At 37.9% G+C, this 24110-nt stretch overlaps 2 protein-coding genes and 1 long non-coding RNA gene across 4 annotated transcripts; 2 read left to right on the forward strand and 1 right to left on the reverse strand.

Moving 5' to 3' along the window:
- The first annotated feature begins 528 nt into the window (after positions 1 to 528).
- On the forward strand, positions 529 to 11790 carry LOC103711269 (putative pumilio homolog 7, chloroplastic). Its single transcript, XM_008797357.6, has 5 exons — positions 529 to 2357; positions 2477 to 2639; positions 6690 to 6853; positions 10925 to 11183; positions 11269 to 11790. Exons 1-5 carry the CDS (start codon positions 934 to 936, stop codon positions 11374 to 11376), a joined length of 2118 nt encoding a protein of 705 aa, XP_008795579.6. The 5' UTR covers positions 529 to 933; the 3' UTR covers positions 11377 to 11790.
- A 1983-nt stretch (positions 11791 to 13773) lies between these two features.
- Positions 13774 to 16599, forward strand: LOC149753205 (uncharacterized). Of its 2 annotated transcripts, none has more exons than XR_016395984.1 (3): positions 13774 to 13965; positions 14543 to 14595; positions 14854 to 16599. It is a non-coding gene; the product is annotated as an uncharacterized LOC149753205 (long non-coding RNA). The 2 variants fall into 2 exon arrangements; XR_016395985.1 differs by having other exon boundaries at positions 14918 to 16599.
- A 2875-nt stretch (positions 16600 to 19474) lies between these two features.
- On the reverse strand, positions 19475 to 23353 carry LOC103710539 (annexin Gh1-like). The gene is made up of 5 exons (XM_008796304.5): positions 23167 to 23353; positions 22877 to 23022; positions 22565 to 22783; positions 21031 to 21243; positions 19475 to 20022 (listed from the first exon to the last, which is right to left on the reverse strand). Exons 1-5 carry the CDS (start codon positions 23240 to 23242, stop codon positions 19729 to 19731), a joined length of 948 nt encoding a protein of 315 aa, XP_008794526.4. The 5' UTR covers positions 23243 to 23353; the 3' UTR covers positions 19475 to 19728.
- Between the last annotated feature and the right edge of the window lie 757 nt (positions 23354 to 24110).

Below are 24110 nucleotides of genomic sequence, written 5' to 3' on the forward strand. Positions count from 1 at the left end.
CTTGTGATCTTACTGAATATTTTGAATAATGAAATCTAAGTTGTCAATTAAATTATGTTAAGAAGTTTATATCAAGACTCATTAAATTATTAGCAATAATATTTACGCACGTAATAATATTAATTTATTATAGCTTAGCCCATGTGGCCTAGCAAAAAGCTTGGTGGTACTTCAGCTATCTTGAAATATTAAAATAAATATATTTATTTCTTTTCAAATTCAATTTTTGAAATACAAATAATTCTAATTTAAGTATAAATTATAAATAATATTTTATTTCAAATAAATAATTTAATTTACTTTACTTGCATGAACTCAAATTCAAAGGCTAGAGTTTCGTTCCGATTCAAATTCAACACGGCAACACCAGTTGTCTCTCGAGTCTTGAGGGGCAAAATCCAGACCTGACGGTAAACTTACCTTAACTTTACCGATTCCCACTCCAACTTTAACTCTAGGTAGAAGCAGGGAAAAAAAAAGTTTCAGAATTAGTATTAAAATAAAGAGAAAACCCCATAAACCCACACATATAAATTTCGTCTCCCCTGCGTCTCTTCCTCTCTACTCCTCGCCTCTCCCTTCTCCGGTCTCTAATGGTCGGCCGCCTCCGCAGCAAACACCCCGTGTATCAACGCTCCCTCACAAACCCCTCGCCGCTTCCACACCGAAACGTTCACCGCCACACCACCCCCTCTCTCCCGATCCCTCTCGAAAGATTCTTTCTCTCTAAACCTTTCTCCTTCTCCGATCTTCAAAAACCCCCATGCCATCCCAATTCCCATCCCCAAATCCGCTAATTTTGTATTTTATCGATTGGATTTTCTTCTGAAACCTTTCTTCTCCCCATCTTGATCACCTTTCCGCTTTTTTTCTCGATCTTTCGTCGTTTTTTCGGCGCTTTTCTTCGAATTCCTGAAGAAAAACCGGCGAGCCATGAAGATGGAGAAGCAGAAGGAGAAGGAGATGGATATTCTCTGGGACGAGATCCCCCATGCAACATCGCCCCATCATCATCATCACCTCCCCATTACTCACACCGACGATCGTAGCGCCGCCGCAGGCGACAACCCCTGGCATGGGCAGCCGGTGCCTTATGACATGTATGTCGGCGCCGCCCTGCCGCAGCACCATGGGCATGCGCATGGCAACTGGTTGATGTCGCAAGGGGCGTCGTCATCGTCGGGGTCGAGCTCGATGTCCAGCGACGACGGGCTGCGCCGCTCGACGGTGCCTGGCAGCCACCAGCAGATGGAGGAGCTCGGCTTTCTTGATCGCCTCGATTCCATGCATGTCGGTAACGGCCTCGGGGAGGCGGGGATCGGGCGGCTCGGGAACGGCCCGGCCGACCCTAATGTTCTCCAGAGCGGCTACGGCAATGCCAGTGCGTGGACACCCTTCCAAGAGGATTACAGAGTTGTTCGCCACTCCATTCCACGGAGCACGATGCCGTTTGACGACGAGCGAAGGTTTCTGGAGTTGGTCTACCAGCGCCATTACTCTAATTTACTTGACTCGTGGCTCCAAGCCCGGCGGTCCGGCGCCCCAGTTGCCTACCCGACCGGCTTCTATTTACAACAGAACTGGAAGGACGTGCTGAATGGCTTGAATGACTTGCAGCTAGGCAGCAATGATGGGTTGGGCCAGAACTCTCACCACGGGGGAGTTTATGATGGCAATCCGGTGACGGCTCTTTACGGGGCTTCGGCTGCTGAAGCCTTCCCGCAGCAGGGCGGAGTCGATCTTAATTGGAACGTCGGTTTCTTGAATTCACCGAGGTTGCCGGTGATGAATGGGGGGGCTGAGGCAGGGATGCCGGCGAATGGTTGCGTTCCGCAGTCCCAACCGCAGATAAGAAACCTCAGAAATGTTGAAGCTTTTGGCTGCGAGGATAGTTTAATTATACAGGGGAAGGGGCTGCCCTCTGTGGGGGACAATAGAAGGGAGTTCCAGAGGGAGCACAAGAAGTTGCCACGGCTCGATGACTGGCTGCATGTGATGAGGAGGAGCTCTGTTGTCAATGTGGATGGTGTCCACAGTCCGAGGCGTCCGTGCTCGCAGCTTTCGCCCCTTAAACATGATTATTTGTTGGATTTTGAATGGTATATTTACAACATTGCAAAAGACCAGCATGGGTGCCGGATCCTGCAGCGGAAGTTTGACGAGGGGAAGCCTCACGAAGTGGATATGATTGTTAATGCGATCATCAATCATGTGGGCGAGCTCATGGTGAACCCTTTTGGGAATTATCTCATGCAGAAGCTGCTGGAAGTTTGCACTGAGGATCAGAGGATGAAGATACTTATTGTGCTCACGAAAGACCCCGCTGAGCTCATCAGGATCTCGTTGAACACTCATGGGTATTGCTCTTGGCTCATATTATTTTGTATTTACTTGTGATTCGATATCCTTCCTTAATCATGCAAAGTTCTACTTTAATTTGATCTAATTGGTGTTTTGTGATGCTATGTTGTTCCAGGACAAGGGCAGTGCAGAAATTGATAGAGACCCTCAAAACCCCGCCGCAAATTGCACTGGTGATTTCTGCCCTTCAACCAGGGTTTCTAGACCTTATCAAGGACTTGAATGGCAATCATGTGGTCCAGCGTTGCTTGCAATCTCTCGCACCGGAAGACAATAAGGTATGTATATATTTTTTTTCTTCATGTTAGTTTAACTGTTGGTTGAATGCATTTTATGCTTTCTAGTTCATGCTCAAACTGCATTCGTGTTAATTGTTATGCATGGGAGAATGTAAAATGTTAACTGATTTTTTATGCACATGAGTGATTTTAATCTGTTTATTGTCACATTAGACGAGTTTTTATGATATTCATTGTCATGTAAGTCTTCCTGTTGGATCAAGGTGTCCTGCTGTTTTTTCTATATGGTCATTGCCTACTCTTGCTCTCAAACTGCATTCGTGTTAATTGTTATGCATGGGAGAATATAAAAAGATAACTGATTTTTTAATGCACATGAGTGATTTTAATCTGTTTATTGTCACATTTAGATGAGTTTTATGGTATTCATTGTTATGTAACTCTTACTGTTGGGTCAAGGTGTCCTGCTGTTTTTTCTATATGGTCATTGTCTACTCTTGCTCTTTAAATATATTTGACTTAAATGCATTTAGTATAGACTTGAGTACAGAATTAGGACACATTGTTATTCCATTTGTTCTGCTACTGAACTATTGAATACTTTGTCCTTATTCAAGAAATTGATAATGCATAATGATATACATAATGTAACCGTGCGCAACAGTTGTTTCTCTTTCCTGCTTTCATGAAATTGTAAGAGGTCAAATTACATCTGCTATTTTCTCTTTGCAGATATATGGCTTTGTATGAAATGCATTTCTTCAAGTACAAATTTCCTTACATACTGCTTTTTCCATTTCTTCTGATGTAAAACTCTTGAAGACTTGCTCCCTTGATAGTTAATTAGATTGGGCCCATTATACAAAATATTCTGTAATATGACCAGGAAATCATGATTTTTTGGTAGATTTTTGTATTGCTTCCTGTTTATTTATGATATTTCTTCTGAATTTCTTAGGTCTCATGCACTTCAGCACGTGTGAGATGTTTTGCCACATTGAACTAACCCTGCACTTTTATCTCATCAGTAGAAACACTATAGCAAGCAAAAATGTCTAACTTTTTACATTTTAGGATGGAATGATGCACTCAGAGTGGTCATGTCATGCGTATGAGGCTAATAACCTAAATACATTTATCATATTTCTCAAAGTTGCCCTTTTCTGCTGCTTCTGAACATATTTACTCATTAGATGGCATTTGCCTCTTATGAACGTTTCTCTGGGAAAGCATGAAAGCATGTTTAGTTACTAAGATATTCAAACTTTAATCTTGTACTGAAGGTATAGATAGATTGAGCGGAAAGACTAAGTGTAAGAGGTTCAGAGTTCATGAGGAAATAATTATAAAAGATGCTACAAAGGTTTAAAGTACTTTCCTTCTTATACTACCAAACTTACACTAGCAAAGTTCTTACCTTGTGAAAGATACTTGTAGAGTGCCTTTAGTATGCTTGTAAAATTACAAATCAAGGGAGTCCAATAAAAGGAATAGTGAGGTATAGTTGGTTTGTGCTCTCCTACAAAACTTATTTGCCATTCAAAATTAGAAACTTGTGGTACAGACAAGAGGATCTTAAACTGACATCCCATGCTTGTGCTTTATTTGTTACCATATCTTTTTTGTACAGATCTGAATTTCTAATATGCTGCATCAAATATATTGCTGTTGATTGTAATTGTCAACAATAATTTTTAGGATACTATTTTTATCCCTTGACCTAAATTAAATTGTATTTGAAGTATCTCCTTCAAAATGCTCAAGTTTATTTGGAAGGGTGTCCTCTACGACAATCTGATTGATGTTTTGACTTGTACAAGTAACTTTTTTTCTGGGGAAAGAATGTTCTGTTTTCCTTATTGGTGAATTTTTTGCCTCAAATATCACTCAAGACAAACACCATCCCTTATATACATTTGAGGATCATCATTATTGATTCCAAATCTTAATGGTTTCTTTTTTTCATTGGTTTCACCATTTTAGTGAAGTTTGCTTTAATGGCTTTTTGTGTATTGATCCTATTGCACCAAATATGTTGATGGTACTAGGAAGGGCATAGATTGACTGACGAAAAGATACTAATAACAGCTTGTCTAACTCCATGGAGAACTTAGTTAATCATGATCCACTGGTACCAAACACCTAGGTTATCACTGAATTAAGCTATATGAATACGGAGTGTTATTGTTTTTTTTAATATTCCTGGTAAAACTTTTATTTTGAATACATTGCTGCATCTATCAATTCATACCTGTTTTATTGTTGATATCCGTTTTCCTTATGCTTGGAAATGCACATGTTCAACAATTTGCTTTCTATGGAATTTTGACCATTAGTTGTGGATTTAATCTTGATGCATTTAGAAATGACATTGCCGGATCTTGAATTAAATTGGTAAGATGCATAGATGCATATCTGTATATTTGAGTAGCACACTAACAAACTAGAAAACTTCTAGCTATTTAGACATAAAAGTACTTCTAGCTAAGGACAATCTATCACTCATTGTAGCATTTAATGATAGTAAGATTAAGTAATTAACATTCTGATGCACCATGAAACATAATTTTCACATAAACTCATTTTAGATGCTCGTCTTGGAAGTTGAAGTTGTATGAATAACCTTACATGGCTTCCAACCCACTGAAAGAGACAGCTACAACATCTGAAGGATTTTAATTACATTACTTTTTGCTAAAAATAAGCTGTAAACATGTGGCTTAATGAACAATCTAATATGAACCTGAATTATGGTATATTTTGGGAGGACAAAATGATGAATAGAAGATTCTTGGATTTTAAGGTAAAAGTTAATAATTCGTGTGTACACTAAAAAAGCTGAAAATAATACAAGGATTAATCCACATGTATCAAGATATACTCAATGTACAAATGATACAAAACAAGATAAGATCGAAGTGCTAATGAGTATAGCTTTGGTTTCCCCATATCAACTATCAAAAAGGTTTCAAGATATACAATCAGGCATGAAAAGATGTGCAGTGTATTGAAGATGTGTTGGTGAAACTAAGGCAAGGTCATGAATTGATGTGTTAGTCATGGTTCCATCTTATGGTTTCACTTTAGAGTATCTTTATTGATATCAAGGTTTTGAATACTATGGGATAAGGTCATCCAGGTTTTAAATACTCATCGTTGTGTCTAGTGGAGGGCTCTACATGGATTTAAGGGTGTCGAGCACTTTGTCTATGCCCTGCCGGTGTTTTCCGTTGTAAAGGCCCAGCCAGCTTCTGAAATAAAAAACCACCTGCTGGGATACCAAGCTCGGTGAGTTAACAACAAGCCCCTGAATCAGGTTCCTTTTTTGATGATGCCTTTTTATGAATATGATGCAAACTTTAGGTCCTTGTAATAAGAGGCCTGGCTGAGCAGGCAAGTTGAGAAATAGAGAGATCTGATAAGTTTTCTCCATGGCTGGTGTTGTTCATGGAAGTAGCGCCACCACCATTTACTGAGAAGACATAGGTTGAAGACACGAAGATTGATGACCCCCTGGTCACCCAATGCTTTTGGCCGGTAAACTAGGACCAGATCTTGATTTATGTTTGCCATCCACAAACATTTGTCCATACAAGTAACCATATTGGCTCTCCCTTTATGATAACTACTAAATGTTCTGCCTCTTTACTCATCTTTTCCTTTTCGTGATACATGTTTCTGTATTCCACTTTGATGATCATTGCTATACTCTCCTCTTTAGACTGTGTTTGCATTCCAAGAAAGAAACTTGGTTTAAACTACTGCCTCTAAAGTCTAAACATAAACAAGTGGCATATGTCAATTTAAACTATCTTGAGAGGAAAACACAAGCTGTAGAATTCTGAAATTGCTTGTGATTCACAAATGTACTTTCACCTTGTTCTAAAATTTTGCTAAAATCACCACTAGTAGTCCTTGATCAAATCAATAATGCATCTTAAGTCTGATTTGTAAATTTATTATACTTTCATCTAGTATGTACTAAATCATTTATTTTTTTAAGTTTAACCAACTCCGTATTATCACATAAAAAACTCCATTTTTGTTGTTTTTCATGTCATACCATTTTTATGTTTTTCTTTGTGACAGTTTATTTTTGATGCTGCTGCTGAGCATTGTGTTGACATTGCGACTCATCGTCATGGATGTTGTGTCTTGCAACGTTGCATAGGCCATGCCACTGGAGAACATCAAGCAAAGCTAGTTGCTGAAATTTCTGCTAATGGGCTTTTCCTTGCTCAAGATGCTTTTGGGTAATTATTATTTAATAACAAAGCAGCTTATTGTTGTTCACGTATATTTCTAATTTGTGATGGTTTGTTTTTTTTATCAACAATTCTTTCAATAAGCAAGAATATTTTTATAGTGAATATTTTGATTAACACCAGCTCAGAGAGGTTGATGAGAACGAAAAATTTGCTAGGTTTCTACCATCCACTTGGGACTTCTTAATTAAAAATTTTATGTGGAAATCAGAAGTTTGTTTCCTACTTAAAGATTGTTTTGTAATTGATTGCATTTATCCTTTTCAAATATTATGAGTGATGGTATGCTGTATCGTACCGTACCGTATCGACACTATGATAGTGTGGCACCGATACAGGGTCCGGTATCGGTACGGCAAACCTTGATTATGACAACATATAGAGGTCTGCACATTCCAGGTTGATTTTTTGCCTATTAAAATACATTTTGAATTCTTTGCTTCATGAGCTCAGTGGTCGTGGTCCACAGAAAGCTTTTATTCTGAAGAATGTTCACTTGTACAATTTAGTGTTGAAACAAATCCATCTTGTTTATTCTACTAGCAGAATAAGGCTGTTCTTATATTTCTGAACTGGTAATTAATTCAAATCATGCTTAGAAGAAGCCTCTAATTCTATGACCATGTGTGATATTTCCACAGAGTGGTGTGCTAATTCATTTATCTTTCCTAGATATTCTTTTATTATAATCTTGTGATCGTGGTCTCGTTAATCAAAGAATGTGACTTTGAGACCATCAACCTAGCTATGCTTGATAGTTCATCTCTTATTCTTTTCTGGTCTAAAACCTAAGAGTAGTACTATAGTCATGTATAATATGTTCCTTATTTTTATTTTCAATCTTTTGTGATATGAATTTTTTTTTGGCTGTGGTAAATTAGAACCATGTGCAGTAGTGATCAGCACTGTGCTAATTTATTCCTTATCTGTGATATTCTTCTATCATAGTATTATGATTACAATTAGCTAATCAAATAATGTGATTCTGAAGCTATCAAGTTTGTAGTGCATGATTGTTTATCTCATATTTACTTCTTGCTCTAAAACCTAAACTGTCCACTTATATCATTTATGAATAATGAAATTTCTATGCTTCTGTAAAAAGAAAAATTGACTTTTTAGTGTATGAAGGTTTTTCTTGTTAAGTTGACATTCTTTATGAATAATTTGGCTTTGATCTTTTAACTATCCTCAAAAAATTAGAAAGAAAAAAATAATAAGATTAGTTTTTAATCTTTGGCACGATCCGTATTTTTTCGAAATGGATCATAATAAAATAAAATTGACAAACTAGTGAAAGCCAGTCGGTTGAATTCCCCCCTCCTTTAGTGTGAGAAAAAGCATTTATATGTGATGTGGCATCAAGCAATGTTGAACCGGCCTGTACCAAACCATCCAGTTTGGCATTAAAAAATGATACCGGCCCGTACCGGCTAGGAATTGGTGTAAACCGGTCGGTACCGTTAAAAAATAGAACTGGCCCGTACCGGCCTGAACCGGCCAGTACTGGCTTGGAACCAGTGGATACTTGAACCAGGCTGAACCAGTGGTACCGGTTTGGTTCGGTCCGAACTAGTCCGGTGGCCGACCGGTACGCCTACTGGTACGGTTCAACGATCCTTGTGTGGCATGATGCAATGTTCCATCTATTCCACTTAAATTTTATTTATAGTGTACAAATGCATTCATTTTCTCTGCGTCGATCCTAATCTATGATACGATCGGAGTGAAATAAGGGATCTAAGGAAGAATAGTGGCTAGACTTTATTAGTAACAAGTAAATACTTTATATGTAAGAAAATCAATGTTGTGGGGATAAACACCAATCAAAAGACATGAGACAATCCAAAAAACACTTGATCATGATCAAATTTGTAAGCCTACTTGGGTATTGAGCATATACTTGTAAGAACTGAATTTTTTTCAATGATTAGTTGCAACTCCGTATAATAGAATTTGGTAAATTATTTCTTACATAGAGTCATTATATATGTGGAGATAAATATTTGACATGTTTCTGAAAGGCAGTTGCTGGAACTATGGTTATATATTGAGTTGTTAATTCATTCTTGGACTTGTTTGAACTTATAAATTGAATAAGGACCCATCTCATCAAACTTGAAGTAGTGGTGTGATCTTCCAAAATATCATTTGGTCAAGATTTTCTAATGCCAGACACCTTTTACATTAATTAGTATGTATGCAATTAATGCTTTAATCCCAGTCCGTAATGGTTTCTTTTTCTGTAAGTATATAAATATAAGCTTGGTTTAAATGTAATATAGAATGGTGATGTGTGGAGTTGGAGAATATTTTGAGTTGAAGAATGTATATGCATTTTCTCTCTAGTACCTGAGTATCTGCTTGTTTGTCCTAGACGGGCCTCTCCTAGTATTTTCAATTGAAATGGCTGTTTTTTCTAGAAATGGTGCAAATTGAATACATATGGAAGTGATCTTAAGAATTTATTCCCAGTCCTCTCCCAAATTTCTTACGCTACAAAATCTTCCTTTTAAACTAATTTTTTAATTCTAGTTTTATGTTAATGTTAGGAAATACATGTAATTGTAAACTATGTGAAGAGTTATGCTTTGAGAGGTGAAAAGTGGCTAGCTCCTCTGGGGATGGATATGGATGATACTTTAAAATGCTTTGCACATTCTGAGGGTGTGGCATAGAGGAATTTCGAAGTTCCAGAAAGTGGAAGCAGCCTTTTGTCAGGCATTAGCACTATGAAGGGAGCTTGACCAAGGGCAAAATTTCTTAAATCTGAAGATAAGACACAGTTATTCAGTACTTTATCAAGTAAAATTCGTGATGTGTTAAGAAGATATGAAGATTTAAGTTTGGATTGAAGAGTTACAGCATTTTACCTGAGAAGTGAGAAACTGCTGGATGATCCAGAAATTATGGTTCTGCTGCTGAAACTACTCCTAACACTATTGTCTACAGAAAACCAATTTTCCTCAATATTTCTGAGTTGTTTCAGTGCCCATCGATACTGACTTAGCATGCACTAGCATCAACACCAGCTATAGTGGTGTTGGCTGCTGTTTCATGTGCAGGTTCAGGATCTATTAAATTTTCAGAGATTAGGTTTGGTATTTTTGGGTCGATACTAGGTCCTAAAGCCTGGAAACTAAGGTCCAAGGTCATATTAGATTATGTCTTAGCCAACTTCCTAATGATCTTGTCATATTAGATAGTGGTTGTGCTTGTAAGATAATGTGTTTCCTTCAATGATCAGATCATCTTTTCTTCTCCCTACCCTTCCAGCTTACTTTTGGAGAGAAGCATACTAGTCATGAATCAAGGTCGAAGTTAAGGACTTTAGACTAGTTACATGTTAAAGTCATTCCTTGGACATTATATGGAGTAAATGTGATTAAATTCTATCTGAGATCTATTTCAAAATGTCATTAAGATGGAAAAGCAAGGTTATCTCATGAAAGTTGGAGGACAGGTATAGAAAACATGCTGGAAAAATTTCTTCAGAGAAATCTAAATAGTAAAAGAAACATTAACCAAAGGGATGATATATGATACTTGGGCGCTTTAGATCTAAGAGGATACTCAGAAACAGCTTTCAAATATGGACATACGAAAATGCCTTGGGATGGCCTGCTATCTGACCTAGAGAGGTAGCTATCAGAATCTGGCTCTGGAATTTCATAACATTGGCTGTGAATTCAGAATGATGATGACACCAACAAATGAATAGTAGTTTGACATGCTTCATAAAGTCTACCATCAGAGGTTTCAAGAATTTCTCATTTAGAAATTCTTTGTGCATTTTGACTCCAAGCATCTTGTAAGAAATTAATTTGGTAGGTATTAATCCAGCAAATGTTTATTTTTGTGGAACCATTTACAAATTTCAAAAATCCATAATCACTAAGCTTTTCTCCTTATATGATCTCTTTTTTATATATTTTTTATATGATGCAACATTTTTGACCATACTAATTTTTATCCTAGGTAGATGCTAAAGTTAGGGTCCTCTGTTGTTTTTGTATCACTGCATCCTCATACTTATAATGCTTCTGTTTTGTGCCTCAGAAATTACGTTGTTCAGTATATCCTAGACCTAAAAAGTCCATCAGCAACTGCAACTTTGGCATCCCAATTTAAAGGACATTATGTAAACCTCTCGACACAAAAGTTCAGCAGCAATGTGGTGGAAAAGTGCCTCAAAGTTTTTGGAGAAGAATACCGAGCACAAATTATTGTGGAATTGCTTTCAGTCTCTCGATTTGATCAGTTACTGCAGGACCCTTATGCAAATTATGTCATTCAATCTGCCCTTGGGAATTCCAAGGTTTCTGCCACCAGCTTACTGTTGATATTAAATAATAATTTTGTGGGTTGATATAAAGCCTCTAATGTCAATGTTTTCTTTCTAGGGATCTCTCCATGCTGCACTGGTCGAAGCCATCCGTCCTCATGCTGCAATCCTTCGAACTAGCCCATATTGCAAGCGGATCTTCTCCCGAACACTGCTGAGGAAGTGATGTGCATTTTGGATGGTAAAGGGCCGTGTTGTTGTCCCCTGTTCACTAATAGACTATCAACGTAACCTCCTGATTAAGTGTTCTCAACTGAAAGAGTCTGAGAATACCCGTTGTCAAGTTTTGGTGTCCTTTTGCTGTTAGTTATGCGTGAGGGTGTAGTGTTGTAAAAAGAAGCAATTTTGCTTCCAGCTACCTTGGTACGTATGTAATGTGGGTATATTGTGCATCGACTGTATTATTGTCTGCTGTGACTTTGATGACCAGAACTATGATTATCCTCCTGTCTTATAACAGTTGCATCATATGCAATTGTACAATGTAGTAGCAGTACGGTTCCCTAGTCCTGGCTCAAGCCGATGTTAGACATTGATGTTCTGGATATTATAAGATATTAGCTGTTGTTGGATTGTTCCACGTAATGTTCTTTCCCTATATTTTGCTTCTCAAATCTTCACGATTTGGTATTCAATATGGAGACTGATTGGTTTTCCTGTTTTTAATGGTTTGTTTATTTAGATTTTATTTTAATCATTGTACTTATCAGACATAGTTTATTCTGGAATCATAAGCTCTTATGGTACCCTCAGCCATGAACTTGTCAGAGCTGGGAAGTCCGAATAGCCTGCCCACTGTCATATACATGAATCCAATGTAATCGCATGACTTTTGTCAATGCTCTCCTTCCGTTTTGTTGAACTGTTTCTGCTGCTTTTCATATGCTGAATTCAACACTCTGCAACGTGAGTCCGGGCTGGTTTACCACAGATTTGCTTTTTTCGTAGGCTTCATTCAACAATCTCCGCAACGTGAATCCTGGTTCTGGTTGTGCCATCTTTAGGTGATGCCATTCTGGTTTACCTCAGATTTGGTCATTGCAGCATGATCATCATCTTGGCACTGGTTTACTCACCCATGGGCGGAAGCCTGTATCGTCTCTTCTGCCAGCAATGTATTTATTTCTTCTCTATTTCTTTTATTATCTTTGTTTACTGATGCATGGTTGTAGCCCCCATGTCGCAGCTCCAACCCTTTTTAAAAGGAAAAGTAAAGAACAAAAGATAAAAACCTTGATCAATTATCATCAACCCATCTTGCTGAAAAATGGACTGCACATTATTTGGATATCAATATGTCCATATCTGTGTCGATTTTTATGGATGCTGAAATTTACAGGGCAAATTGCACTAAATTCACGTATTCGCCTCCTGTTTTCGACTTCGTTAAAAAACCATGAAAGTGCCTTCGCCTTGCCATCACCTTTTGGACCTTGTTAGTGAGAAGTTTATCTTATAGTAAGATACGATAATGAAATTATTTTGAATTGAAGTAATGATAATTAAACATTTATTATTCACCATTATAACAAGAAATAGCAATTAATGTAATATTTTCCAGATCAATATTCACCAATAGAATATTGTTATTTAGGTATTGATTGAATAAATATTTTAAAATACAAATAATCTTAAAATAGTATTTTATCTAAGAATGCCAAAATATGAATGTTGTAGCTATTTATCTAATAGTCTCTCTATCATGAGATTGCCTTATTCTTTTTCTTTTTGTAAGATAAAGTTCATAACAAACATCATTGGTGTGTGCTTACTATCCAAAAGTACATATCCCGAAGTAGGGCTCTTCCGAAAATGAACATTGCAGGCATTAGATTGTCTAAAGCAACTATGGAAGCTCAATGCAATCAGTTTTAGATTTCTCTCTTGTTTAGTAAATTACAATCCCTTTTAGATTTCCTTCTCCTATCCCGCCGAGCTTCCTACTTCTCCCCGATCGTCGTTGCAACCTTGCCCAGTTACCGCATGCCGAAACCATCATTGTTGTGAGTGATTGTTTGTTTGGACCGAACTCCCCCGTGTCCTTTTTTTAATTTAATTTATTGATCAACTCACTATTTTGTATTCCCAGTAATGCGAATTATGTTCTAATACCATAACCATTAGGCAATCCAAAATTCTAATAAAAATCTGCATAAAAATAAAATACTAGAATCCAAATAATTAAAAAAATTTAATTAATTTTTTTTTAGTTCTATATTTGTTTGTAACATATGTGCACCTAAATTCTTTATTAATAGAGGGTCTTCCCCGGTCTCTAGGCTCTTGTTTAGTTGTCTTTGAACACCCTTTTATGTAGGAGCCCTTAGTCAAATATCATATTTTCATATCGACTAATAAAATGGGTGTCACATGGGTTCATTAGCTTGGACGGTTCTCCTCTAAATAAATTAAGTTTTTGACTTGCAAGCATGAAGGATGGTGTGAGACCCTGGAACTGGGCCCGGTTCATTTGATCGGCCCAGCCCAAGCTTTCGGCCTCACGTGCGACGCACGTGAGGGCGCGGGATGAAGGGAGAAATTCATCCTGAAAGCCAGGGATGCCTGTTTTTTTAGGGCTCCTTCCTCCTTCTTGAAGCCATCCGAAGCAGAGTAGCCACACCCAATTCCCCTCCTGGTTGGGGGTTCTCTTCCTTGGGCTGTCGGCCGAGAGAGAGGGAGAGAGAGAGAGAGTCGAGAAGCCACGGCACGGGTCTTCCTCTTTCTCCATTGCCGCCGGATCTTCGCCGGGGCTGAGGTAAGGGTTTCTACCCTTCATTTCTTTGTTATACCATTTGAAAAAAAAAAAAAAGAGAAAGAAAGAAAGAAAGAAGAAGGGAAGGAAGAAGGAAAAAGCCGACCGTTGCGGGCTCTTCTTCTTCTCCCGTCCGCATGCCTCCTCCACGGGAAGAAGGAGAGGGCCGACCGTTGCGGGCGCCGTCGGCCTCGACTTGGCCTCTTCCGAGCTCGCCGACCTTCCTTCGCGGGAGAAGAAAGAAAGGGGGGAAGGAAGAAAGAAGTCGGGAGAAGATTTTAGAGAAGAAGAGAAGAAAAGAAAAGAAAAAGAAAAGGGAAGGGAAGGAAAGAAAAGAAAAGAAAAGAAAAAAAAAGAAAAGAAAAGAAAGAAAAAGAAAAGAAAGAAAGAAAGAAAATAATAATAATAATAATAATAATAAAATAAAGGGAGGAGGGTGGTTTACGGGTATGAACCTGAATCCGAACCTCAACCCGAGGTGCTAGACACTTCTGCAGGGTTGGCCATGGGAGGATGTTAAGATTTAAGTTTTATATATATATTGTGATGAATTTAAAAAAAATATGATTTTTGATATTAGGTTTTGCGAGGAATTTGTGAGATTAATTGGATTTGTTGTGGATCGCGTTCGAAGTAAGTAATGAATTGCCTTCTCTAGACTCTTCATTTATATAATATTATTTTTGCATCGAATAAATTGTTAATGAATTTATATGTGATTTATGAATTTTACGAGATGATGATTTAAATGAAAAATAGATATATGAATTAGAATAATATTTTTGGATATATCTACTGTTCTTGCATCGTATATGCATATTTAGATCGGAATATGATATATCTATTATGTTACAAAAGAATTTTGATGTGCATCAAATTTGGAACTCTCAGCCTGACTATGTTTTGGACCCTGCCAATTGGGGGTTATGCATTGGCAATTCTGGCCTCACCACAGGATATAAGTGTGGTATTCTAGCCCACTCCGCAGGGTATAAGTGCAGTATTCTGGCCCACTCCGCAGGGTATAAGTACGGTTCTGTTTTTGGCTCAGCCACAGGGTATAAGTGTAGTCGTAGTTAAAGGCTGTTGAGTTGAATGTGATTTGTTTTGAATCAGATTTACAATTATGTATATGGATATTTGAAAGATACGGATTTTAATAAATTTGTGTTTGAAAAGAAATTGATTATGTTATTATGTTGACTCATTGTAATTTGTATATATATTTTATGTTATTATATGAATTGTCTAGTTAAGGTATGTATTACGTACTGGGTTGTCTAGCTCATTATACAATTTCTTGTTATTTTACAGCTTCCGAGAACTAACCTATCAGGGTTGCAAAATGGGAGAGTAAATAGAAGAACTGTGGCACAAGTTATCTTAGATTAGGATTTATTTAAATTGATGTTTTATCTTTATTGTTCCGCTGCGTATTTAGAACTGTGAGACTTTATGACTCGAGTTAGTTAATGGAATAAGATTGCATTTATTTAGTTGAATTATTTGATATATTGAGAATTTGGTTAAGATGCCTTGCATACTCGTGGGAAGAGTTTTCTACGGATGTGCGGCGGTTGGCGTGGACCCCCGACTCGCGATCTCGAGTCGGGGCCGTGACAGATGGCATCAAAACTAGGTCTAACATACGTCACAATCCTTATCATTCATGCAGTCCCTTTTCTAAGAGATTCCAAGATCGAGGAGAACCTGATGAGGTTGTATAGGACACAGGCCATCGATGGACTCCCCTCTCAAGTACGAGCTGATTCATAACAAAGGGGTCACGATGTTGCATAAGGGAGATTGCAATAGTTCCACATCAACTAATAAAAGGAGCGGTGTAGCGGTCTATGATCCCACATTTATCAAGAGGGGAATGAGGTGGCCGATCTGCTGGCCAACTGGGTATCTAACATCTCTCTAATTGGACTGATGCCTTCCCACCACTAGTTTTTAAGTCTGCTTCATGTTTTTGGTGTTCTTTTTATGAGATTGTAATGGTGACTTTGCCCTCCTTACTACAATATATATTATATATAGACCTTCAGATAAGTGTAATCAAGTGTTCTCTAGTGTATTGTTCAAAGTCCGCCATGTACAGCAAGATGTCACACACATAGCTCATAAATTTTAAGCTGTTGGATGGAGAACTTAGCAAGATGTCACACGGCATCCCCTTATCAATCGATGTGTGAATACAATCTTTTACACTAACCTCGAATGCCCTCGCTTCTAACTCGAGACGGGAGGCCCACCAATGACCCGGTCCTTAGTATTTGGATTGAGAAACTGGACTTGGTTCTAGGCCCTGTTTGGGGGAGCTGCTGGCAGTAGAGCTATTGGAAGTAGAGCTGTTAGAAGTAGAGCTGTCTGAAGTAGAGCTGTTATAAAAAGCTATTTGCTGTTTGGTAACTACATTCGTAAAGTGCTGTGGTACTTTGTTTTGTGTTTGGTAAACAAACTGAGAAAGTACTTTTGTATGACAAAATTACCATAAAGGACATTGCATAGTATTATACAACAGAACATAATAAAACATAACATAAATTAATACATAAATATACGATATAGTATAATATTATTGTAATATAAAATAATATTATGTTAATATAGCATAATAGTAATATAATTATTAGAGTAAATTAATATTTGTAAATATAACATAATATTAAATTATTTAACATAACATATTAATGTATTATGATATAATGTAATATATATTATATTTATAGTATAATACAATAATAAAAGTATAAAATATTATAATTATTAGTATAAATTAATTTCTCATAATATAACATAATATTAAATTCTTTAAAATAACATATTAATGTATTATAATGTAATGTAATATAATATAATATTTATAGTATAATACAATAATAAAGGTATAAAATATTATAATTATTATTATAAATTAATTTTTCATAATATAACATAATATTAAATTATTTCAAATAACATATTAATGTATTATAATGTAATGTAATATAATATAATTTTTATAGTATAATACAATAATAAAGGTATAAAATATTATAATTATTAGTATAAATTAATTTTTCATAATATAACATAATATTAAATTATTTAACATAACATATTAATGTATTATGATATAATATAATATGATATTATATTTATAGTATAATACAAAAATAAAGGTATAAAATATTATAATTATTAGTATAAATTAATTTTCCATAATATAACATAATATTAAATTATTTAACATAACATATTAATGTATTATGATATAATATAATATGATATTATACTTATAGTATAATACAAAAATAAAGGTATAAAATATTATAATTATTAGTATAAAATAATTTTTCATAATAATTTTTCATAATTTTTCATAAAATAATTTTCCACGGTCCAGGGGCTCTTCTTCGTGGTCCATACTCGAGGAGGACCTCAGCGTGGGCCGCGAGGTTGATGAAAAAAAAACAATAGATTGATTTCGGAAGGTATGGATAAGGATTAAAATTTTTTTCTTCTAAAATGTGGTTCAAGAAATGCATACAAAAATTGAAAAGAAAAATACCTTTTCTTACGGAAGGGAGTCTGACGGCTAGGGTTCTTGGCTCCAGCAGATTTTTAGGTTTATAAAGGGACAAACTATAAAATTATGTTATTTTAATATGGACATTTTTGTCAAAAATACAGCTTTCCGAAAAAGCTGAAACAGCTTCCTCCCAAAAGCTTCAAATTGGAGCTTCCTCCCAAAAGCTGTTTTCAGCTTCCCGCAAAAGCTGAAACAGCTTTTTGAAAAATTTACCAAACACAGTTTTTCATCTAAAAGTACTTTTGGAGGGCCAGAAAGTGCTTTCTGGTCCTCCAAAAGCTCCCCCAAACAGGGCCCTAGTATCACTTGTTGTGGATTCACGACCCCAAAAGCTTAAGGTATTTGTGGAGAACTGGCCCGGGCTTGTAATTTGATATTGTGCTCTTTCGTCAATTAATGCGAGACTATGACAAGGTGCTCCCTATGGTGGCAATGAGTTAGTCGGATAACATTTGAGTCTGGTAAAGGAAGGACAATAACATACAAAACATTGATGCCTACCTAATCTGATTTGACATCAGATTCGGACCTTTTGACTTATACCCATCCATGGATCATTTCAAGTCACATTTTTTTGACCTCAATCCTAAATTAACTTAAATTAGCCTGTCAAATCCAATATTAACAGTTTTTACGGGCTAGATTTCAAAATGATTTAAATAATCAGCATCGAGGAAAAGAACAGTCATCAAAAAATTCTTATCTAAGATTATAACTCAATTCTACGTAAATTATTTTGATCTGAACAGAGCTCTATCGGTCCAAACACATGCCCAACTGATTTAAAATTTTGGATCCATAAGTCTAACCCTTTGCGATCCTAACTAAAAGTTTCTTAATCAAAATCTGATCCAAATAGGATAAGATAGCAAGCTTTCTAGATTGGGTGAATTTGTGCTACCTTGGCTGCCCAAAAGAACAAACCTCATTTCCATTCTGTACAAGACTTAAACACCATCCAAACTTTTAAACAGAGGCTCACCGAAGAATTTGGCCTTCCCTTTTCATGGCACACTAAACTGCTCTCCATCAATAATTTTATTTATTTTATTTATTTTTTATGCTTATATTTTTATTTTTACTAAAAATTAATTTTAGAAACATTGGATAAGTTTGGCAGCATGAATTGTGCTACAAAGGCGGGAAGCAAACCAAGGTACCGTACCCCACTGCGAGTGATTCAAACTACTGATTGGTACGAACCAGTTGGCGGCCTCAGCTGCACCAACCGTTTTTCCTTACCGTCGCCAGCTTTTGGGTGCAACTTTTAACGGGGACTGACTTTTTTCAGTTTACATGAGTAAACACCGCAACTTTATTATTATTATTATTATTTATTTTTATTTTTTAACAACTGCAGCTTACAACGTGAATGGGGTTAATAAAATTAGAAAAAAAAAAAAATTGGCTAAAGCCTATCCATTCAGACAAATTCTTTCGCATGATGAGTCGTAAAAAAAACAACCCAGTAGACAGCATGATTTGCTTCTATGTAAACATGTATAGTCTGATGAAAGCTGCACCAGTATCAGTTTTTCAGTTTACATGGGTAACACAGCACCCACCCTCCTCCAGAGAGAGAGAGAGAGAGATGGAAAAAGTTGGATATAGATCAATTTGGTGGCGTTGAGGGCATCGAATTGCCATCTAGGAAATAAATTAATAGATAACAGACACTTCGGTACCGTGATAAGGTGGTAATATATGATGCAGCTTCAATTTATCATGGAGATGCCGTAATTAGATAGTACCTGCAGAAGAAGTAGCGTAGAACTCACTGATAAGTGGAATAGGAAGGCCTGCAAGAGAGAACCGCTACTCCGGCAACCAAACCGATCATTACTAAATAATCATGGTTGGTCTGAAGGATTTTTTTAAGCAAAAAAAAAAAAAAAAAACTAGGTCAACCAACATCCCGATAATTGGGCCAAAATCTAAAGAGAACTCCACGATATTCAGAAAGTAGACATACCAAGGGTAAAAGAAGGGCGAAATTCCCTACAGCACAGATGTTGATGAAGGGAAAAACCCACATACATTAACATAGCACACACAAAACAGGGAAACGACCTGACACTCACAATTTACTACAGCACAAACTGAGAGACCATCCACACCCGAACATGCCTTCAGCTACACCAGGATTTTATTCTCATTCAAAGGAGACGACACCAAAGGGAGCAAGCTCCTCAAGCTTCCTGCCCTAGCAGTGCAAGAAGCATTGCCTCGTAATCTCCAGAAGTGTCGCCTTTAATTGCACGCTCAAGTGGCATGCTGTTTCTCTTCTGGTAAACCTCTGCGATCACTTTCAAGTCCACCTCAGCACGAATAGTTATGACTCGAGTAAGAGCATTCTCATCTGTTCCCAGCCCATTTATGGCCAACCTAATGACCTTCTCAAAGTATCTTTCAGGACAGCAAATGCAACGAATGGTGGCCCGCAGAGCAGCCAGGAAGTCATCCTTGGGATCAGATTTCAAATCCTGTGAAAACCAAGCTAAAACCCAGTTAGAAAGTTCAACAAAAAAAGTTGGGATGTAGATTTTTGGTCATTAAATGCGCTGGGAGCAACAGTTTAGATTTCATTTGTTTATTTTTCAGGCTTGTTATGGGGATATAAACAATACAAAGCCGACCGGCAGACGAGTTACATGTGTACAGTGTGCTCAACTCCAGTGTTAAGCGGAAAATTTTCCATAACTAGTAAAATATGAATTCATCAGATGACGTGGAGATATGCTGTCAGACTAATAAAAAATGACATGTTAATGTATTTCATTGAGCGAGGAACGCAACAAAAGATAGGTAATTCAATCACATACACATTAAAGAACCTGAATCAAGAGTACATTCCAGCAGACTCAGGTGCAGGAGTGGGGAAGTGGAGAACTCAAGGAGAGAGGAAAAAAAAAAAGGGAAAAAAATAGGCTACAGCATCTAGGTAGAAGATTTTGTCCACTAACTGGGAAGGTAAAGATTTAAAGTTGGATATTTTTTTGTCAAATTTGAAGAATATCATCCAATAAGGAGTTACACAGATTGACGTGAAAGTGACGAACAAGACAATTAAGATGTGATGACTATTAGCAAGAAGAGCATAATAGTGTCTCAAATTATTTTACTGAAATTTAAAGCAAGGGAGGATCTGATATGCCTAGGTGAAAGTCATTAGTAGCAAAGCATATGGCACTAGGTAGGAATGAATGAATAATTATGAGACATATATCAAACCAGAATAATATATGCAAGAAAATTTTAAAGAATAAGAGTGTAGGCATCTATTGCAAAAAAAGGGCACTAATGATTAGCATAATTTTTTAAAGGGGAAAATCAGGTGCAATTTAGAAACAAAACAGCCCCCCCCCCCCCCCCCCCCCAAAAAAAAAAAAAGAAAAAAAGAAAACAGAGGAACACCAAATAAATTCCGGCACAAATTTAAGCACCAACACTGGTTGTGAAGGGAAGAGCTTAATTAAAAGAACCGGGTATACCTTGTTCACTGGCTTACCAAACTCATCATTGTAGTGGTTAAATGTTTTAATCAGTTGTGCTTTGCTCCTTGTAGTAAGGATCCTGATAAGCTCTTCATGGTTGTAGGCCTTATCAGAGATCTTCTCATGCAGCATCCTAGCCTCTGATTTCGCCAATGTTAAGTTGATCTCTTCTCCTTCATAGCGGTAGGCACTTACAAGTGGCACCAAAAGCTGAAACACAGAACAACCATTCGTGAATAACGCACAAAAGAAAAACTCTTTGCTCTCTGTAGTTGCTCTATATTTTGTCTTTCTTTTGTTTAATTACACAGCACTAGTTTACCGCCTCCCAAATGTGTTGTGAGATTGGGAGACACAGGAAGACCCTAATGTTTTGAGCAGACGATTAACTAAGTTCTGAAATTGAATACCTCATTCTGGCAAACTATTTACTAATCCTTTTTTGCTTAAGCTTCTCAACAGAAACATCTTCCAATGCAGGCTAGGTACTCCATGTAATGCTGCTATAAGCACCTTCATAACACCCCACTCCCAAAGTCACCACTGCAGCTCTATCTATTCTTATTCTGTGGATCATTCTATATAGGCATGACTTTGGTACTTCTCATACCATTAATCATTGATCAAAAGTCTAATCCCCAGGACCTAGAGTACAACTACCATGGTCCAAGGCCAGCGTTTTGAAATTCAAGCGGCCAAGCAGCACCTCAGTATAACAGACTAACATACCTACACTTTTAGTGGAAGCACCTACAAATTAACAGCGAAGAATAAGAAAGAGGTGGAAGGTAGTTATGGACAATCCCACTCTCCCGGTTTAGTTTTCAAGAATAGTTCTACTAAACAAATTCTCCACACTTCAACCAAAAAAGAGGGGAAGAAATTTATACACTACACTCAATTCCAGAAGGCCAAAGTCCAATGACATTGCATTTGATGACCACCTAGCCTTAACGCAGAGATAAAATCCAAAGACTAAAACAAGCATCAAGGCAAAAATCAATTGAATAATCTTGCACTGAATCCCTGATACCAAAACCTGATTACCTCGAAGGCACATTAAACAGTAACCGAAGTTCAAGTTTGATGAATACCAAGCAAAAAAAACCTTCAAGCAGAGCAGCAACATTGAAACCACATACTAAACAATCTTTTTATACAAAACAAACAAACAAAAATAAATAATATTCTCTCAAAGTCCTATGGCGTTGAAGGCACCCTAAATAGCAATCAGATTTCAAATTTGACAACCATCACGTGAAAAATCTTCATTCAGAGATCAAACACAAGTCAGAAAAGAAGCATAAAAAATGCAGATCAAATAAATAAAACAAAAATATGACTTATAAACTACTGCCCAAAAATGCCAACTTAATCGTTTTAAACAGAAAGTTATATCAAAAAAAAAGGACAAGATCAAAATTTAACTATTATTAAACAAAAATCTCCATCCAGAGACCAAACCCAGATCACAGATCAAGCATCAAAACCGAAGATCAAAACAGATCCACTACTAACCCTTTGCGATTACCTTACGGAAATCCCCAGTGGTGTGGGCCGCCACATCCTCCTCAAGTGATCTCTTAAATCGCGCATGGTACGCCTGCCTCACTGCAAACAGCTCTCCAGAACTCCTCGCACAGGCTATCTCGATCAACACCCGGTTCTCGGGGCGCCACTTCCTCACCGCCTCGTTCGCCAGCCACGCGTCCCTCTCCGCCGGATCCAGCGTCCACAGAAGCACTGCCCTCTGCCCTCAAATCCTTCAAATCTCAGCCCAAACCAGCACCCGGAAAACAGCAAACAAAGAAGAAAGTTTAGGGACCGAAGAGGAGGATCAAACCTCGAAGTCGCCGGAGATCTCGCCGTCGAGGGCCTTGAGGAGTTCCTCATTGTAGGACTGGCGGTACGCCTGCCGGATGGCGCGGCGCTGGGCGGCGCTGCGGTGGCCGAGGATGGAGATGATGAGCCCCTCATTGGTGCCCCAACCTACCATAAAAACGAAAAATCGATCAAAATGGAGCAACCCGAGTGAGACTAAGCTTTCTAGGGTTTCTGAGACGAGATCGGAAGTCCTAACCCGAGGATCCCGAGTGAAGACGAAGGGACAAAGGAAATAGGAGGCAATAGTACCTTCAAAGGCCTTGCGGAGCTGCTCAGCGTCCTCCGATGGAGAAGGGACGGTAGCCGGAACCTTGAGAGATGCCATCGCTGAGCTCGAGAGACGAAGCGATCTCGAGAGAGGAAGAGACGAAGGGAATGGAGAGGAGGAGACGAGGCTTTGAAGAGGGAAGAAGAAAGGTTTAGGGTATCCTTCTCCCCGGTATAAGATAACTAATCCTGATTCTCCTACGTAGCATCTGCTGTCGGGTAGTTTGATAAATTATATATATATATATATTATTTTTTTTTTTGCTAAAGCGGGCATTTCATACATCACGGGTATGAATACACTCTAAGAAGTCAGAATACAAAATGTTCCGAAGTGCTCCGGGCATCTCTCTCTCCCCAGCCCATAGGGTGCCTCTTGAGTGGCTCGCTACATACGCAGCCACCCAGTCGGCCGCCCCATTGGCCTCACGATATACATGCATGGCCTGTAATGTAACCCTCTCTTCCACCATCATCCAAATGTCGCGAAGCAAGGGATGAGCACATCCATGGCTACTCGGGCCCCTACGGATCCAGCTAATCACCGTGGCCGAATCACCCTCCAGAAAAACCGAGCTCGCCCGGAGTACCCGCCGCGTATAAGACAGGCCCATCCAGGTCGCTCGCAGCTCTGCCCCTGGAACAGAGATATCAAAAATTTAACGGCCCTCTGCTGCCACCACATCAAAACTCGGGTCTCTAACAACGAATCCGGCCCCTCCCCTCCTGCTACCATCCATGACAGAGTCATCAAAATTGACCTTGAGGAAACTCGGGGGTGGGGGCTCCCAAGTAAAGAATACCCTGTGTGGAGCTGCCGAAGCAATATAGGAACCCCAGATGTCCCGAGCTGTCAAAGGTTTATGAGCTGGCTCTACCTGAACAATCTCTGCAGCTTGAGCGCAAGCCCGCTCTATCACAAAACG

The sequence above is a fragment of the Phoenix dactylifera genome, chromosome 7, assembly GCF_051530095.1.
Source record: "Phoenix dactylifera cultivar Ajwa chromosome 7, Ajwa_hap1_PhDact_Kaust_v1.1, whole genome shotgun sequence".
Lineage (NCBI taxonomy): Eukaryota > Viridiplantae > Streptophyta > Magnoliopsida > Arecales > Arecaceae > Phoenix > Phoenix dactylifera.